The 20,230-nt window shown below is 40.6% G+C and overlaps 1 protein-coding gene across 2 annotated transcripts in view; it reads left to right on the top strand.

Annotated features, from left to right (window-relative positions):
• The first annotated feature begins 16,952 nt into the window (after positions 1–16,952).
• ST8SIA2 (ST8 alpha-N-acetyl-neuraminide alpha-2,8-sialyltransferase 2) overlaps positions 16,953–20,230 on the top strand; it is a 96,716-nt gene continuing 93,438 nt past the window's right edge. For both annotated transcript variants that reach the window (XM_044665433.1, XM_044665432.1), the window contains exon 1: positions 16,953–17,050. In XM_044665433.1, coding sequence (XP_044521368.1) covers positions 16,953–17,050 — 98 coding nt within the window. The remainder of the gene's footprint in view (positions 17,051–20,230) is intronic.

Raw genomic sequence — 20,230 nt, 5'->3', positions numbered from 1 at the left:
TCCTTCAATTCAACAAATATTTATTGATCTCTCAAGCCCTTTTCAAATATAGCTTCTATATTCTTGATCCTGGGTTGGAAAAGACATAAAAGAAAAGTCAGGCAACAGTCCCTGCCTTTGTATATCATATAACTTTATCATGAAGATAGAGACATGCAAGAGTGAAATTATAAAACAATGGGAAAAGCTGCTCAGTATAATAACATAAGCATTAGCTTCCAAATAGTTTTAAGAGAGGACTTGCGCCTCTAATGTGAGGGCTTGTCAAGCCCTTTTCAGGGTTACTCACCCATTTTTGGTGTCTACCTATCCCCAACTCTCAGCTGTGGCTCCAAGAAGCTATTTCAAGCACATTGCCTATACCCAGGTAAAGATGGGCTAAATCAGATTGAGAGTAGCCACGAGATTTTAAACCTGTTGATGAACTAGGGAGATCTCTATCCCAAGTATGTAAAGTCTTCTCTTTCTGTGGAATGGGAAGACAAGAACAATCTGTTCTTGCAGTGGCCATGAAGGACACTAAAGTAGGCACTATGGAGTGCTTAGATCTTGATAAAGCATCAAAGAACCCAAGGTCATCTGCTGCATCCCGAGCCATTGCCAGTCATCCTGACTTTAATGTTGCTGCTGGACTTCAATGACTCTGGAACACAGAGGGAGACTGATGACTTTGTGTAATTCTGCCTCACTTAAATCCAATTCACATACAAGTCAAGTCATAACTCATTATGATGTCATTGGTCTTCTTCAAAACAAAGGTGAAACAACAATAATTTCCAAGTCAGAAGACCTGAGTTCAAATCCAAATTAGCTACATAAACCTTAACTCCATGAACCTGAGTTTCATCCTCTTTAAATGGGGAAAGGGGGAGATATTCTCCAAGATCTTTGCTATTATGCTAAATCCTTGATCTTCCTAAGCACATATCTGAGCATGTCACATACCTATACACACCATGAAATTACCTCCAGTGGCTCCCTATCCCTAGAAATATCCCTATCTCTTTAAATTTGATCTCTAGGATCAAATATAAAACCCTCTATTTGGTGTTTAAATCCCTCCAAACAGCACCTTCTTACCTTCTCAGTCTTCAAATATCTTATTCCCATCTAGTAAAATAGCTTGATATTCCTCCCACAAGAAACTCCAAGTCCCTACTCCAGAAATACTTACTGGCTATCTCCCATTCCTGGAATGTTCTCCATCTTCACTTCTGCCTCTTGAGTTCTCAGGAAAACTTCTTTCAGTTCTCAGCTAAAGTTCCCCTTTTTCAAGAAGGTTTTCTTGATCCTACTGTCAATGATGTTCCTCTATAATTAGATCCAATTTATCCTGTCTTTATCTTGCTCTTAAATATTTATTTGTATACTGTTGCCCTCATTAGACTGAGAGTTTCTTGAGAGCAAGAATTTTTGGCTTGTTTGTTTTTTGCCTTTCTCTACATTCTCAGCCCTTACCATATTCCTAGAACAGTGAATACTTAATAAATGCTTCTTGACTTGACTATAATAATAAGTGATATTCACATAGGGCTTTACAAACAATTTTTTCATTTGTATCTCACAAAAAGCTCTGAGAGGTAGCTACTACAGGGCCACATTTTACAGATGAAGAAATTGTGACTAAGAAAGGTTAAATAACTTGGCTGTTACACAACTATCTAGTAGGTGTCAAGAGGAAAGATTTGGACCCAGGTCTTGTTGACTCCAAGTCTATCATGCTGTAAAGTCTAGACCCTAAGGAGAGCTACTATGCCATTTCCTAAATACATGCTACAAATATGTGCAACAAAGAATAAGTCAATTTGGGTTGGTCACAAGTGACTTCAGCAATCTTTGATACCTTAGTTTGGCACAAGAAGTAGAATCTAAGGAATAGCATGAGTTTTGACTACATTTTCAAAGCTATCTTGTACATAAAGACACAAGTTCTTTGAATGCAATAATTTAACTAACTATAAGATGATGTACCAAATCAGATTGTGAGAAGATGTATTATTAACCCTTAATTCCAATCTTGTTCTTCTTGTCAGTATAAGACTTCCCCTCTTGGCTCAAAGTTGTCTTTAATTAGAATGTGAATAGTTAAAAAAATCCATAGCATATAATTCCTAAAAAGACCCCAGCCCTCCTCCCCTCATATTCATTCTTTAGGGTTATTTCCAGCTTTCATACCTTGTTGCATTATGAATCTCCCTAGATCTCTTACTGTTATTCCAAGAAACCTGTAGAGAAATTACTTGGGCTTTTTTTTTAGGCCAGTACACAATTTTGCTATTTACAAAGGTTCCAAATGGAATGCAAATATGCTGGTTTACTTTTGCTTATCACCATATCCTCATACCCATGATTCTGCTTTTTAAAAAATTGCATTTGTGAGTATATTCAATTTTAGTGTAAATTTCAAAAGAGAAGACTTCTCTGAATTACTACAGGCAAAGACAAATAATAGACTATTAATCTATTCAGAATATGATATTCTGCCTTTTTACATTTTCTCCCATAACTGTCTGTCTTTTATTAAGTAGAGGGGGAAAAACACCCAAGGCCTTTAAAATGCAGAAGGTATTTAACAATCTAATGATTTGTATATTCACCAGGCTACATATCATAAAGTATAGTATACCTACAATGAAGGAATAAGAATAATCCTAGAGATACCTAGAAGTTCACAAAGGGGCAAGATTACAGAAAGAAGAAAATAATACAGGTTCTAATATCAAATCTCTGTAGACATATGCTGGAAATTTTTTAAACAACCAAGATGAACTATAGGTCCTAATATAAAGAGAAAAATATGGCCTTATATGTATCCTTGAGATTGATGGGATGAAATCCATGACTGGAATATGACTTTAGATGAAAAAACTATATTTAAAAGGAACAGGCTAGACAAAATATCTTCTTATGCTAAGACAGGCTCATGTAAGAAAACAAGAAGCAGAGGGGAAAAGTGTAATGGAAACCACTTTGGTGAAGGTCAGTGGTGAGAAAAACAGAAGCAGTTTTTTCATTGTGGTCCAATTTAGACTACCTGGACAGAGAAAGGTAATAAATGTGGCAGACAAATCAAAACAACTCTGAGGTATCACCTCACACCTAGAAGACTGGCTAAAATGATAGCAGGGGAGAGTAATAAATGTTGGAGGGGATGTGGCAAAACTGGGACATTAATGCATTGCTGGTGGAGTTGTGAACTGATCCAACCATTCTGGATGGCAATTTGGAACTATGCTCAAAGGACTATAAAAGAATGCCTGCCCTTTGATCCAGCTATACCATTGTTGGGTTTGTACCCCAAAGAGATATCATAGATAAACAGACTTGTACAATAATATTTATAGCCGCATTTTTTGTGGTGGCAAAAAACTGGAAAATGAGGGTATGCCCTTCAACTGGGGAATGGCTGAACAAATTGTGGTATATGTTGGTGATGGAATACTATTGTACTCAAAGGAATAATAAACTGGAGGAATTCCATGTGAACTGGAAAGACCTCCAGGAATTGATGCAGAGTGAAAGGAACAGAACCAGGAGAACATTGTACACAGAGACCAATACACTGTGGTACAATCGAATGTAATGGACTTCTGTACTATGACCCAGGACAATTCTAAGGGATTTATGGAAAAGAAGGCTACCCACATTCAGAGGAAGAACTATAGGAGTGGAAACACAGAAGAAAAACAACTGCTTGAACACATGGTTTGATGCGGACATGATTGGGGATGTAGACTCGAAACAACCACACCAATACAGCTATCAACAATTTGGAAATAGGTCTTGACAGATGACACATGTTAAAACCATTGGAAATGCATGTCGGCTATGGGGGGGGAGGTGTTTTGGAGGGTGAAAGGGAAAGTAAGAACATGAATCATGTAACCATGGAAATTTTTTTCTAAAAAATAAAAAAATTAAAATTGAAAAATAAAATAAAATATTGAAGGAAATAAATAAGTAAATAAGTAAATATGGCAGACAAATAATTTGCTTAGAAAATTAATAAGGGACACAACTCTGTGGTGGATAGCTAACATACTAGATGATAGAATCCACTCCAGAAGGATCTTCTGGAAGAAAAAAAAAAGCTAGCCATTAGAGCACTGAACCAGATGTCATAAAATGAAATTCAATAAGGATAAAGATAAGGTTTCACAAATGCTTCAAAAATCAGCTTCATAAGTAGAGTAGAGGAAAGGAATGGCTTGATAGCATTTTATCTGAAAATAATCTGGGGGTTTTAGTGAGCTGCAAGCTCAATATATGTCAACCGTGTAATGTGGACTTCAAAAAATACTAATAGGATTGAGATACATAACTTCCCATTGTACTTTGATGTTTCCATTCTACTTTGCCCTGATTATATCACATCTGGTTTATTGTGTTCAGTTCTAGGTATCCAAAACTTAAGAAAGATATTGATAAGCTGGAGAACATTCAGTGAAAGGCAACCAAGTTGTTCAAAGGCTTTGAGCCCATGTCAAATGAATATCAACTGAAGCAATTAGGGATGTTTAGCCTGAAAAAAAGGAAAGCCTCAAGGGGTGCATGATAGCTGTGCTCAAGCATTTTAAATAACTGTCATGTGGAAGACAGATTATACTTGTTCTCTTTAGCCCCAGTAGGCAAAACCTGGAACAATGGTTGGAAAATGAGGAGAGATTAATTTGGTCTTGATTTCAAGAGAACAAAAAAACAAACTTCTTAACAATTGAACTACACAAAAGTAGAATGGGCTGCCTCAGGAGAAAATCCCTCATTCAAGGCCTTCAAGCAGAGGCTAGATAACAGCATGTTTTTTTTTTTCTTTTAGGAGTATGAGTTGGCCTGGGTGGCTGTTAAGGGCCCTTCCATGTTATTAGGTAGATAATTGGATGGATGGATGGATGGATGGATGGATAGGTAGATAGATAGATGATAGATAGATAGATAGATAGACAGACGGATGGATGGATAGATCGATAGGTAGGTTGGTAGGTAGATTTATTGGAGGAAATAATTTGTATATAAATATATATATGTATATATATATATATAATTTGACCAAAAATGCAATAGGGAATTATTGGAATTTATTGAGTAGTGGAGTGAAGGTGTTAGTATATATATATATATATATATACATATATATATACATATATATACATATATATTTATATATGTAAAAGCCAGGAAATGCTTAACGCATTACTTTAACAGAACTTTAAAAGAAACAAAGGATTCTAAGAGGTAGAGATGAGGGGAGAATATATTCAAAACATTAGGAAAATCACTTTCAGGTGTGATGAACAGCAACAAGGCCAGTTTGGTCTGTAAAGTGCAAAAAGAGGAATAAGTTTGAAAAAGACAGTTTAGGATCAGCTCATGAAGAGTTTTAGGATTAACAAAAGGAGCAGCTGGGTCGCTTAGTGAATAAAAAGCTAGGCGTGGAGTTTTGAGGTCCTGGATTCAAATGTGGTCTCAGACACTTCCTAGCTGTATGATCCTGGGCAAAGTATTTAACCCCACATTGCCTAGCCCTTACCACTCTTCTGCCTTGGAACAAATACATAGCATTGATTCTAAAATATAAGGAAAAGTTTTTTTTAAATAAATAAACAAACAAACAAATAGACAGCTAAGTAAATAAATAAATAAACAAAACTAAAGAATTGACCATAGATACAACAGGAAGTCATTGGAGTTTATTGAGTAGGGGAGTAAAGGTGTCAGTCCAGCACTTTAGAAAAATCACCTTGTAACCCTTTGGAAGATGGATAGGAGAGAAGAGAGAACAGAAGTAGGGAAAACAATCAGAAGACTCTTGGAATAGTGCAGGTAAAAGATGCAGAGGACTAGAATAGGATGGTGGTAAGCGGAAAGAAAGTTATGGACTCAGAAAATTTTTAGCAATCAATTATACAAGCAACTGGCTTACCTAAAACATGCTAGATTTTGAGTGAAAGGATCTAGTTCAAAGCCTGGGCCTGCCACTTATTCTCTGTGGGACCATCAGCAAGTCCCTTACCCACTCTAGGTTTCAGTTTCCTCATGTGTCAGAGAGAGAATGAGTGAATGATTCAGTAACTTTTTATGAGAGAGAATGATAGAAAATTTTAGGAAACAAGAAGTTTCCTACTCTTTTCTCCCTTAATGAAAAGACCAAGAAGTATTTTTTTAAAAAGAGGATTCTAGTCATGGCTCTGTCTCTAGCTAGTCATGTGACTTTGGAAAAGTCATTTCATTTATCTGACTCATTTCCTTATTTTTAAAAGAAGAGATTTGGTATAGATCATTGTCAAGATCCCGCTAAACTCTTAAACCTTATCATTTGTTTCTGCCCAAAAAAAAGCCTTAATTTCCAAGTCCCATTCACTAGACTCATTTAGGCCAGGATGAATAGAAAGCTAATCTGACAAAATAGTTTGATCTAAAGTGCTAATGGATAATAATAACTTTTAGTGCTGTGTCTCTTGGATGTTTGTTGTGGTCCTCGTTTAATTTTGCAATGAAAATCAGTGCCTTAACCCAAAAGAGTAATATCTTTGAATCACAGATTAGTCAGATAGAAGTGGTAAATCAGATAGAAGGTGGTAAGAGGAAGAGAGGCTTTCAGTGCATTTCAGTCCATTTATGAATCTGGGGTAGTGCAAGCTTTTGTTCAGTGATTATACTTAGAATTGAACCTATTGGAAATTGGGGTTTTGCCAGTCTTGCTACATTCTTTCCTCTCAGGAAATGCCATGCAGTAGAAAGTGTCTTGGATTTTAAGTGAGAGGATATAAGTCCAAAGTTTGCTTCTGCCACTTACTATCTGTGTGACCCTGGCCAAATCACTTGACCTTTCTAGTTTTCTGTTTAAAAGGAGGGGTTAGATCCTCTAGTTCTAAATTAAGGATCCATTTTGCCCAGAAACTGGTGCTATCTGGGAATGTGGGACATAATAATAATAATAATAGCAATAATGGTTGGCATCTATGTGGTTCTTTAAAATTGGAAAAGTTTTTTATATGCACCATCTCATTTGATCCTTCTAAAAAAACAGGTAAGATAGATACTACAGGTCTTACGCCCATTTTATAGCATGGAAATTGAGCCTAAAGAGTAATTAAGTGACTTATTCAGGGTTACATAGCTAGTAAAAATCAGAGATAGGATTCAAATCAAAGACTCTCCTAAGTCCAAGTCCAGCACTAGTGCTGCTTTATTTTGACAATAACTGACTCACAGGGAATAAAACTCAGAAATTTAAATATATGAGACAAATGCAGCTTCTCACAAGCTCTCTCATCAAATAGAACTTAAAACCCCATTATAACCTTCTGTATTTTTTCACACCAGATGGAGCATTGTAATAGCGTTTTGTTGGTCTGATTACAATTTAGATTCTATGAAACAATGGCATGAATCTTTACTAATGACCAGGCAGCCATAAAGGATACTTACCACCAAATACAAGATGACACTCAACTATGCAAAGCTCCCTCTGCTGGTGCCTGCCTCAGTGCTTTCCAGGGTGCTAGCTAGATTTCATTCCTGTTAGTGAAGCCTCAAAGCCCTATGACCTGAGACTCAAGCTATATCTGAGGTGAGCTGCATGAGCCAAAAAGAGGGATCACCCCTTCCCTCTCTTATTCCCAACCTTTACTCTCTAATACAGAGTTTTCCAAATGTTTTTGAGCATGTGCATATTAATAAATTATATAGATTATACTATATATGTTATATATATATATTCATATATACAAAGTTGCTTTACTCTATATATTATGAAGAGGGCCGTGGTCCCAGGGGCTTTTGCTCTGGTGCCTGTGGCATTTGATGAAGTGACCATGTGTTTCTTTTTGTTTGTGTGCTACTTATTTTTTAAATCCAAAGATATTGTGCTTTTCCAATTACATGTAATAATAATTTGCAACATACATTTTCCAAAATTATGAAATCCAAACTGTCTCCCTCCCTCTCTTCCCTCTCCTCACTAAGAAACAGTAAGCAATTTGTTCTGGGCCATACATGTATTATCTTGCAAAACAAATTCCATGTTGTGACCACGTATTTAATGGTGCAAAAGTGGAAGGTTTTGGAAGAGTGGCAAAAGAAACTCTGCAAGGATATAATGAAAACCAATTATGAGACTTTGATCTCATTGGGCTGTACCATTCTAAAACTAGACTTGATTTCCCAGATTGAATATGGTGAAGAGCCATTTATCTGAGATCAGGAACCCCTGGAGACAATAGAACTGGTCATTAGTTCCAGTGCTAATGAGCATTTTAACTTGAAGGGTACACAGGGGCCACTATTTTCTGGGAATTCCAGATCTTCAATTTCTAGAGAACAGAAAAGTCATTTATTTCAAAGCCAACATTCATCTTGGCTCTTATCATTCGGATGCAATGACTGTAACAAGGACTTAGCCAATAACATCAAGGTACACAGAAAGAAGAAGCCCTTCTTTTGCACTAAATACAATAAGAACTATGGCCAGAATGACCAACTGTTCAGATACCAGCACCTGCAAATGGAAGAGACCTTTTCAGCCCACTTTGTGTGACAAGAATTTCTGAGCAAAAACCATCAGCTTTCACACAGTGGAGAAATTTATTCTCCTGCAGTGAATGTGGCAAGGACTTCACCAAACACAAAAAAACTAACTGAGGGCATCAGATTTTACACAAGAAAGAGACTCTAGTGCCAAGAGTGTGACAAGGCATTTTGCCTAAAGCCTCCAGCTAGAAAGAACTCAAGATATGTATTGCAAGCCTTAAATTGACATATAAGTTCTATTGCTCATGACCATACTTCACATAAGATAATGACTTCTAGCATTCACTGTGCCATTGCAGAGCAAAGTTCTCCCCAGTGGCTTTGATGTCACCCAGTCTGTCCTTTGAAATTATTGTGTACTCATTGACTGACACACAATACATGTCACGCTCATGGAAGATCTTTACTTGGGCATTTCTGGTCAATCAGTAAAATCCAGTGTGGACCTGGGTCAATCAAAGGGGGGAAATGCCCCCACTGGTCAAATTTAATAATTATGTTTCAAACACAGCAAATGTAGAATGTGTATCATAAGTGCTTAGCATCACCAGCAAGTTTATCTACTCAATATATTCCGCCCCTCACTTATCATAAACATCAAACATTATACGTGATCAAGGACATTATAAAGCAAAATAATCAGACATTACATTATAAATGCAAAACTGCTAATCAATCTTAGATATTACCCACAACATAAATTTAGCATTTTAATAGCATTTAACTATTTGGGCACAGGTAGCCTCCATATCCTCCTTTTTCTTTCCCATTGCTATATTTAGGCATCTTAGGCATCTGCATTGATGTCTGTGTGGCCTTCTTCTTCTTTTGCCTGTATCTTCTTCAACTATGTACACAATACACTGCAATTATTTATACAACACAAAACATCACTAACATCAGTATCACCTCCCATAAATGTTACATAGTATAGAACAGTGATTCCCAAAGTGGGCGCTACTGCCCCCTGGTGGGTGCTGCAGCGATCCAGGGTAGGAGTGATGGCCACAGGTGCATTTATCTTTCCTATTAATTGCTATTAAAATTTTTAAAAATTAATTTCCAGGGGGCTAAGTAATATTTTTTCTGGAAAGGGGGCGGTAGGCCAAAAAAGTTTGGGAACCACTGGACTATAGATACTATTCAAGTCTGAAGCTTGGGAGCTCAAGGTCCACTTCAAGGTCCACTTCAAGGTCCCTGTCTGTACAAGAATGGCTAGCCAAGCATAACAGAGAGCCTGAGTATTGAAATCAAGAAATTTTGAGAAGTTCCTCAGTCTTTAATGCTTGTGATGGCTCTGGTTATTTGCTATCTATTCTCCACAACTTGATTCTCAGACCTGTGTGACCCAAGGAAAGGAGAGACTAAGTCCCATAATGACAGCTGATTAAGGGCATAAACTGCCACCTGCAAAATCCTTCCCCAGCCTTATAGGTCTTGGCCTCCTAAAAACCATTTTATTTGAGATTTTAACAGCCCATTCCAGCATTCTATCATGCCAGCTGCTTGAGGTTGATATGGTATGTATAAATAGTCCAGTTTATTCCATGTTCTTGTATCTACTTTTGGACTTCTTTAGTGATTGATTGGAATCCTTGATGGGTAGCTATAAAGTATGGAATCCTAAAGTACTATATCAATGTCTGTTAGCTCCCAATGGTTGTTTCTGACCAAATTCACCACCTTGGGTATGCAAATGCAAATCCTTAGTGTCAATAGTCAAAACAAATCTGTTCCCCTTCTAGGACAAAAGAAACCTTACATAGTTAATCTGCCATATTATTATGTAGTATATTGTTCTCTTCAGGAAATCTGTCACATCTGAGCTTCAAGTCAAAGCATATTTGCCAGCAGCTGAAGCAGTGGGCTGCCAGAGTGGCAAGGTCAGATTTGGCAAATATCGTCACATGGTTTCTAGCTAAGGCATAGTTAAGGCATATATTCTTTCTCTTTATCAATGTCCGTTCCACCCAAAGAACCATGGACCATGAAGACCAAAAAGCCTTTTATACTAGCTTTTGCTATAGGGTGAGTGAGTGTCAAACTTAATATGTTCTTTTCCAGTGGTGGATCATTTTGAGACATTTACACTGGACACATACATACTTAAAAGGCAACTCCATTCAATGAAATCCTCCCAAAGAGAACTACTCCACATCTCTTATTGCCAATCTTCCAACCCTGTGTTTGTCATGCCCCAAATCATTCGGATAAAACATACAGATATGTACTACCTCCAGCTCTTAACTTCTCAATGTCTTAGGGTAGGTCAAACCACTCTGATCTCAGACCTCTGGGATGATCTACCTTCTCCTTTATCCTGTATCCTAGAAGGCAGCAGCTACTCTTTTCCAAATAATAGTATTTTTAGTCATTATTTTTGTTTGCTTTTTTAATTCCTTGGGGAGGTGATATTGCTTTCCACTTACAATTTTTGAGGGTAAAGGAAGCTCTTTTGGTTCCTGCTTTGCTTAGCTAATTAGTAAGAATGTTACACGCTAAGCCCAAGAGCCAAATATCTATTTCTAGAATAAATTCAAGAGCAGATGAGACTACCACAAATCTCAGTCTAAAATCCATTGGCTCGGTGGTGAAAGAGACCCCCCTTCCACAGTTACTCACATAGACTCACAATTCCACAAGGAAGCCCTGGTGGCCACAGAAAAGGTTCTTTCTCCCTAGCTAAATTCTAGAAATTTCTTAACCAAGAGATTATTTTCTTTGCTCCAGTGCAGAGCAAAGTGCATAGACCTGTTCTGGGATGGCTCTTGCATCTCAAAGCACATGAAATTTCTCCCACCCTGCTTTTGTACTTGCTAGCCACTGGCCAGTATTCTGTGTTTCTACTTGGGTGATGAGACAGGTGGTCAATAGCAATAGCAATAGATCATTGAAGTGTGTGTTTAAGGGCACTTAAGAGAAGACTCAGAGGCCCTGATTCACCTGGTTCCTCAAAGTCCTCCTAAATATCTCCTTTATACATCTCAAAGTCTAGGTCTTTCCTAATCTGGGACTATACTTTAATCACAGAGATCTGACTTGGATATTTGAGGATATTTTTTTTCTGCTGCCTCAGTTCTCTCTGGCAGATCTTCATGGATTCTCATCAAGTTAACTTATGTTCACTTAGTTTGTACCACCTGGTATAGTATTGCTTCTGCTTCCTCTAAGGGTAGTAAGCAATAGCCACCCTACCCTGGGATCCCAGGCCTTTTACTTTCTTGTTCTCCTCAAGATGGTGGGGGAGGGAGAAGAGGAGATAATCAAGGAGAAAAAAACCTCCATAGTATTTGTCTATTGCTAGTTAAATACTTGAATGTTATAAACAGCAGCAAAATGTGAACAGTAAGTGCTAAGTGTTACAAATAATATTCTCTCTCCAATAAAATTTCCTCATTGTGTTTTGAGAGATTTTATTTGGAGTCAAAGGACCAGTGTTACTTGTGTGACTTTGGATAAATCAAAATATCTGAGAGACTTAATTTCTCTCTCTCTCTGTAGAGGGAGACAATGAAGTTTTTCACTGGTCAAAATAAAACACAAAAGCCAGGAAGCTGTTTTGTGTTTTGTTTTGTCTTTGCTGTTGACAAATATACATAATACAAGCAAGAATATGATTTAGGAAAGTAGAAGATAATGACATAGCTCCCTTCATTTAGCTCTTTTTTTCTGGCTCACAAAATCAGAGGATCTTGGAAATAAAATGGGCATTAGTAGCCAGACTCTATGAAATGGATTCTGGGGGACACATGATCCCTATAAGAAACTGAGCAGAAGTTACAAGAAATTTCTAATCTAATTGTCTGAGGCAAATGACTTCAATTCAGCACAAGACATGGGCAGTTAAAAGACATCTCAGTATAGGGTTATTCTACCTGTCTTTTTTTCCATTTACCCTTTAGCTGCTGTTATAGCCTGTAACTATGTAACCTTTATTATCTAGCAGGTGACCCTAAAGTTAAGTGGTACAGTGAGTGGAGAGAGCATTGGAACTAAAGTTAGTGACCAAAGAACATGCATAGAAAACACATACATGGCCAGGGAAGATTCATGATCACTGGGATGGGATACCCATGTAGACAGGATAGACATGTAAAGGTCATATATATAGGAGGCAGGAGTGGGCAGGGCAGCTTACATCTGAAAATTTGAACCCAAGTTCAAATGCAGCCTCATATATTGATTAGCTATGTGTCCCTGAACAAGTCTTTTAACCTCTGTCTGAATTTCCTTAACTGTAAAATTGGGACAATATTAGCACCTACCTCCCAAAGTTGTTGTGATGATCAAATGATATAGCATTTCTAAAGCATTTAGCATAGTGCTTGGCACATAGTAGGTGCTTAATAAATGCTTATATGCTTCCTTCCTCCTTTACTTCCCTCCTCTCCTGAAAAGATGATGCCCAAAAGTTGGTAGCAGCACAAGACCACAGAATAGTATCCAACAGAAACGATGCTTCCAACTAAGAGCAGTAAAGATCAAAATGAGAACATCACCAGAGGTAATCAACAGCCCTGTCAGAGGTGTGACAGTCCATTCATGTCTCTTATGTATATAGGCCATACATATGTACCCTGGTCACCTGGGTATCCTGTCCCAGAGATCATCTATCTTCTTGGGCCATGTATGTGCTTTTTATGCATGTTAACCAGGCATACATCTATGTGTGTATGCCTTCCACCACTGAAAATGTGAAAGTGTATACTATGGGTAAATATGGGGAACCTTCTCTTGGCATTTTATTTGCTATGCTGGTTAATTAAATATCTTTTTTGTTTGGGACCTCAAATTATTTGAGTTTTAAGTAGGTAATGACCCACCGTCATTATCTGTGGGTCATTACCTACTTAAGTATCTTGAACCTGGGGTATCTTTTGGGGGGACAGCAGAGAATATGTGAAAGGGAATGAATGTTCCTGGAGTTACAAGTAAAATTAGAGATTTAGACTTCAAAGGCTCTTCATATCTCTAAATCTATGATTCAATGATCCTCTTTCTCAGAAGATGGTACCAGATCTTTCAAAGAAATAACCAGACCCAGATGACTGGAGGCTAGTCAAAAGCTAGAGAGTCTTCACTCTGATCAACAAAAGATCCTTAGCCAGGTAAAGGAGAATTTGTAGCACAGATTCTCCCACTGAGTCTTTTTGGATCTCAGAAGGGCATTCAGTCATGCCCCCTCTCTATTTCTCATCCTCAGCCCCAGTGGCTAATCCCAGACTCCACAAATCCTATCCTCACTCCAGGATTTCATTCAGCATTAAGAAATATGTGGGGAAAGGGCAAGGAGGGTTCAATGGATTGAGAGCTAAGCCTAGAAATGGGAAGAAAACATTTACATAATATTGTGTGCTAGGCATTGTGTTAAGCACTTTTAGAAATATAATTTCATTTGATGAGAGCAGAAGAGGGGTCACAGAAGATGTTTTAGGGAAAGTTGAGGAGGGGAAAACACTTTTGAGCAAGGCATCAGGGAAGGCTCCATCAAGAAAATAAAGAAGGGACAACTAGGTGGTTCAGTGGATAGAGAGCCAGGCCTAGAGAGAGAGAGGCTCCTAGGTTCAAATATGACCTTTCCTAACTATATGACCCTGGGAAAGTCATTTAATCCCAAATGCCAAGCCTTTTCCACTCTTCTGCCATGGAACAGGTATTTAACATCAGTTCTGAGACAAAAAGAAGGATAAGGAATCTGAAAGATTAGAACAAATATTTATTAAGTGCCCACTATGTGCCAAGCACTGTGCTGAGTCCTGCAAATAAAGAGGAAAGCAAAAGACAGCCTCTGCCTGCAAGTAATTCACAAACTAAGTGGGGAGATAACATGCAAACAACTGTGTACAAGCAAGCTACATGCAGGATACATAGGAAATAGTCCATAGAAGGAAGTCACTGGATTTAAAAGGGCCTAGGAAAGTCTTTCTATAGAAGGTAGGGTTTTAACTGGAAATTGAATAAATAATTTATTAATGGTTTACTATGTGCCAGAAACTGTGCTAAGTTATATATGAAGAGGAGTGCCAAGTCAAATTTTGGAAACAGCTGGTGATGCAGGTTGGTTAGAACATAGAACATAAGGAAGAGTAATATAAAGGGCTGAAGGGGAAGCTAGAAGCTTCCCTTTCAATAACTGTGTTGAGGAAAGAAAACTTAAGTTCTAAGCAATCATTTAAGAGTGATCAAGTCTCATCCTAATACCTAACTTCCCAAAGCTATCACCCAAACATACACAGCATCTAAAAAGAAACAGCATTTTGCAGGAAGAGAAATAGGGTGGTAATGATAATGTGTGCCTGGTCTCTCTTTTCCTTGTTTAGTTCAGAGCCCCTCTTCACTTGCTAATTCATTACTGGAAGACTCTCTTTTATTTCTGGTTCCAGAAAACTGGGAATAAATTTTCATCAATGAGTTGTCATAAGCAAATTCTACTCTAATCCAAAAAAAGGAGGGGGAAAGTTCCCTCCTGAAGTTCCTTATTAATAGGATTTCAAAGGTAGTACCTGGTGGAGAAATTGTAAAAAAAAGAAACCACTACACTCAAAAATTCCCCCCCCCCATAATAATAATATATAGCTACTCCCCAAGCTCAGCCACTAACTTCCATGAAGCATCACTGACATAGTTTTACTAAGACAGGACTCATGATTATAAGAATTCCTTATGTCAGAAGAAAGCAATTTCTTCTTAATTGGGTTTATATACTCTGACCTTCTTCCCACATCTAACCAACATCTTTTCTCATAACTGCTACACTAGCCCTGAAAATTCTCCCTTTCATTAATCTACAGGAGTGATTAGCACCTAAATAAATACAGATAGAGCATAGTAAGTGTTTGGGAATATGATTTTGTGGGGAAACAAAGATTTCTATTCTATCTGCTTAAAGTGTCTTCCCTAGAAACTTGCTCTTTCTGGTGGATTTCCAATGACATAAGGATCATAAGAACACTATGTAGGTAACCCAGAAATCAGAGAAGTTCAACTACCCTTGAATTTTCCTGTTTAGGACTAGTTGACCCCATCAAGCTCAAAATCTGTGTTCCTATGATCTGGTTATTATTTTTAGAATAAGATTATGATTTTTTAAAATTACTATCCATATAGTTCCTTTCTCCTCATGATCAAACTTCAAAAATCTTCACATAAATTGGGTTATAATTGCTGTAAAGGTACTTTTTCTAGTTCTGATGAATTGTGCAATTAGCTCAGAAAAATTTTAAGCAATTTTCTAATTCCACTAAAACTTAATGGAGCCCTTCCAGCCCTAGGCAAATGGTTGGTGCAAAATTTAATTTGAGCTAATCTGTATAAGACTGGGGAAGCGTAAAATATACAGCATGGGGGGCATTTACCCCTTGTGGGCACCCAGCTCTTCTACCATGCCTTTCCATCAAGAAGAGACTGGGGTGGGGGGGGGGTTGAGTATTGATTTTGCAATATGTGAATTGGGATGTGATACCAGAAGTAAGTGCTCAGTACTCAACATCATCAGTGACGGGTGGCAAAAATAAAAATAAAAAATAAAACCTTCAGTGAATTATGATAGTAAGAGAATACTGGCCAAATAGTCTAGAGACCTGAGGTCTCGCCATAGCTTTGCCAATGACTTGTTTCTGTGACCTTGAGTGAACCTTTCAGGTCCTCAGTTTCCTCACCCATTGAGTAGGAGCTATCCACTCTAAAATCCCTCATTCAAGGAGTCTGACCCTGGAAGCGGCTGACAGCCACCTGCCCCACCGGCAGATGTCAGCATCTCGGCTGCAGGCCGACCATTGCAAGTATTTTCTCACCCACCTTCCCACCAAATTAGGCAAATTAGGCTGGAACCTTTGTCAGCGTGGATCCGCCTTCTCCTAGACTGGCGGCCGTCCCCAGGTGTGGGTCTTTGTGTCAGGAAAACTTTGAAAGCGCGAGAGCGAGGAAGCTGGACAAAGAGGGGGGAAGCGACTACGCTTCTCGGGGTCGGGGCATGCCCTAGGCCCCCCTCCCTCTCTGGGTCCGGGAGAGTGTGAGAAGAGCGTGGCGTCCCCGGGAGAGGAGCGACAGGGATGTGCCTAGCAAATTCCTAAGAAGCGATACCACCGAGGGGAGGGGAGTGGAGGGAGGGGAGAGAGGAGGGGGAGACAGAAGAGAACGGGCACCGACTGGAGCAAAGCTGTCAAACTGAGCGCGGAGAGGAGCCCGGGGCTGGGAGGGACGGCGGGGCTGGGCTGGGTTGCACTGGGGGGACAATCGCAGAGCCTGTGCAACTCCCCGCCTGCTGCTGCTGCTGCCGCCACGGCGGCAGCCGCTTGTGCTGAAGCGGGGGGTCCCCGGGGCTGGGGGGCTGCAGGCAGGTGGGAGAGGCGCTTTTTCTCGCTCTGCCCCTCGCCGGCTCAGTCGCCCGCTGGCCGGTCCCGGTCGGAGGCAGGCGCCGAGCCATGCAGCTGCAGTTCAAGAGCTGGATGTTGGCTCTGCTCACCCTGCTTGTCGTCTTTCTCATCTTCGCGGATATTTCGGAGGTCGAAGAAGAAATCGGGTAAATAGACCCTGCCCTCCCCCTCCCCCACCCCCGGTACCCCAACCCTCTAACCTCCTCCACGCTCCCGCTTCCCACTCCACTCCCCCTTTGCTCCTTCCCCTGGCTTTGTATGCGCCTCGTCCTTCCCCCTTGCTCTGGCTGCTCCTCCCCGAAGCTGGGGAGAGCGACTGGGGGGCGGGCCAGTGGGGGCCAGGTCGGGGCTATGGCCAGGAGTAGGTGGGTGGCCCGGGAGTTGTGATTGAGGGGAGCGTCGGGGCTGGGCCACGGGGCAAAAGGGTTGGGACGGTTTGGGGGGCAGTGAGAGTTGGAAGCGAGTAAGAGGACGCCACTGAATTGGGGCGTCGTTGACTAGGCTTCGGGCTAGGGTGCCAGCGGGCGACGGAGCGAGGGGGGAGATCGAAGGCACGAGAGTGTCTTTTTTCGCGGATTTCCCTACCATGCCTACTCCTTTATCAATTGAGGTCCTAAGGAAGGGGGCTGGTGAGAGAGCAGGGAGGGCGAGACGGCCAGACGGGCGGGCTGCGGGAGGAGGGGAGTGTCTGAGGGCGGAGGGGGTACTGGAGAGGAAGGCAGGAGAGTTTCTTTGTCTTGGGCTCCACGGGTTTCTCGCCTTTACAAAGTGGGAAGGGAGCGCGCCTGCACCTCAGTAGGGAGGAAGGGCAGCCTCCGGGCCGGTGCCTAGCCCGGTAAGAGGAGAGGGGCGGGGCGGACCGAGTGGCAGGGACCCCGGCGTGGGGCCGTCCCGGGAGGGGCAGCTGCGCTTCTGCTCTTCCACACCCGCCCCGCGCAGCGCCGCGCTGCCCTCCCACTCGCTGCTCCAGGCTGAGAAGCGGGCGCTCCGCTCAGCGGGGGCTCACGGGTCTGGGCGCCCCTCTCCACCCTCCGCCCGTCAACCTGAAGGGACTTCGGTCTCCCTTTGTCCCTTTTCCTCCTGCTCCGAGTACTGAAGGCGTGAGGGGAGAGAAGAGGGACGGCGGGAATGAGTCAATTTCTAGGAATACTTTATTTCTGCTGTCCTCGCTTCTGAGCTTCCAGGAATAGCTTTAGCGTTCCTTACTATTTATTGCTGTGATGCTTCTGATTGTTACTAGGACGGAGTGCAGGCTCATTTATCTGGCTATGCATGCCCCCAGCCCTGCAGCGAGTGGTATCTCCCCCCCATCTGTGAATCTGGGTGGCTCTGGTTCCCTCACTTTGAGAGGCGGAGGTGGGCGGGGCAGAAGCTGGAGTCAGGGAGGCTCCAAGGCCAGAGACTCGTGGGACCTGCTCCGACCTAAGATCGGTCTGGTCCCGGGACTATAAACCAGCAGTGACTTCTCATCCTCACCCTGTTTGCACCCCACCCTAAGCCCTTATTCTCGAGGTGAAATTAAAAGCAACAAAGAGAAGCTCGTGGGAGGAAGGAGACTGAATTGGCTCTGGATAGGGTCGGGGAGTGCATCCCATGGGAAATATCCTGCAATTAGGGATAGTGAGAGGAGAATGGAGAGAATTTCTTGGGACTGAAAAAGGCATGTCTGGTGATCCTGGAAGAGGTCAGAGGACCAGAGAGAAAGAGGGAGACAAGGGAAAAGGATGGGAGTGTCCATGCCTAGATTCAGGGCAGAAAATAACCACCATGGAGGGGGGCCCTGCTACCACCATCTCAGGTCTTCATCCTGCAGGTCTCACTACAGTGATACCAGGTTTCTGCAATGGCCAAGGCTTTAAACATTTTCAACCCAAGTCCTCACTCCCAGGTCAAGACACCGGGAACTAAAGAGACCAAGTCATCAAAGATATTTCACTTTCTAATAGTATTTCCCCTTCCTCTTTTCATCAACTATCCTTTCTTCCCTTCCCTTCCTCGTGTTCCTTTCTCTGGCTTTCTCATTTCCATATATCTCTGCCTTACAAATTTTCTTTTCCCCTTCTGCCTCTGGAGTAAATGTTCATTTTCTCCAAGCCTTTCAGAAAACTTTATAAAAGGAAAAGCATACAGTATGCTTGCTCTACCTACCTCTACCAAGTTTCTTAGTGAATAAGTTTTGGCTCAGAAACATTGGTAGGAACCACAACTCCTTTATAAAGTTCTAGTCTGTCAAGTGCCCCAAAAAAAAGCTGTTGTCAAAGGAGTTAAAGATCCTCTATCTAATACAACTCTTTCATTAGGAACAAGGAAACTGGAGCCCAAATGTAAAGAGATTTGCCCAAGGTAGCAAGTATTAGAGTTAAGATTTGAAATTAGATCCCTTGCTGAAAAACCTAAGACTCTTTCTGCTATAAAATATACTGTATTTGCTTTTGTATCCTGATTGGGTTTTCCCAGAGATAGCAGAGTAAAAATGCCATTTGTCAACTTTAAAGCTTAAAGCCCTATTTTACGTATTTATTATTTGTTAGCATTATTAGCTACAAGACTATACAATGGACAATAAAAATATCTTCTATTTATTCCAACTTTTAAATTTACAAATCATTTTATACACATTGTCACTTGCTTCTCAAAATAACCCCCATGCAGGTCAGTAAGCATTTATTGATGCCTATTTTGTGTCTGATATTATACTAGAGTCTATCCAAGAGGTAAGGAAGAGGGGCAGCTCAGTGGAAATAGAGAGCCAGGCCTAGAGACAGGAGGTTCTGGGTTCAAATCTAGACTCAGGTACTTCCTGGCTATATGTGACTGGGCATTTAACCCCAATTATCTAGCCCTTAGAACTCTTCTGCCTTGAAATCTATACTTAGTATCAATTCTAAAAAAGAAATTAAGAGTTTTTTTAAAAAAGAGGTAGGGAAGAAATTATTTACCCATTTGTTATAGATTAGGAAATCGATAATTCAGAGAAACTAAATGGCCTAAGGTCACATAGGGAATATAGAGCAGATCTCCTACCCAATCCAGTGGCTTTTATACCTCTCCCACTAATAAGCTAGGAAAGAAATGAAAAGATCAAAGATAGTTCCTGCTCTCAAGTAGTTTACAATCTCAGCAATGTTTATCACTGAATCTGAGAATTGAAAGGGACCCCAAATACCATCTAATTACATCCTAAATCTGGATGAGATTGCTAGCTACAACATAACTGACAAGGAGTCATCAGGCCTTTGTCTAACATTCCTCTACTGAAGGCAAATCCAATACCTCCCTAAAGAGCTTATTCCACTTTTGGATGCCTCTTGTTTTTATGAAGTTTT

Source organism: Gracilinanus agilis, chromosome 2, assembly GCF_016433145.1.
Source record: "Gracilinanus agilis isolate LMUSP501 chromosome 2, AgileGrace, whole genome shotgun sequence".
In the NCBI taxonomy this organism is placed as follows: domain Eukaryota; kingdom Metazoa; phylum Chordata; class Mammalia; order Didelphimorphia; family Didelphidae; genus Gracilinanus; species Gracilinanus agilis.
This window is presented reverse-complemented; position numbering and strand designations above follow the sequence as displayed.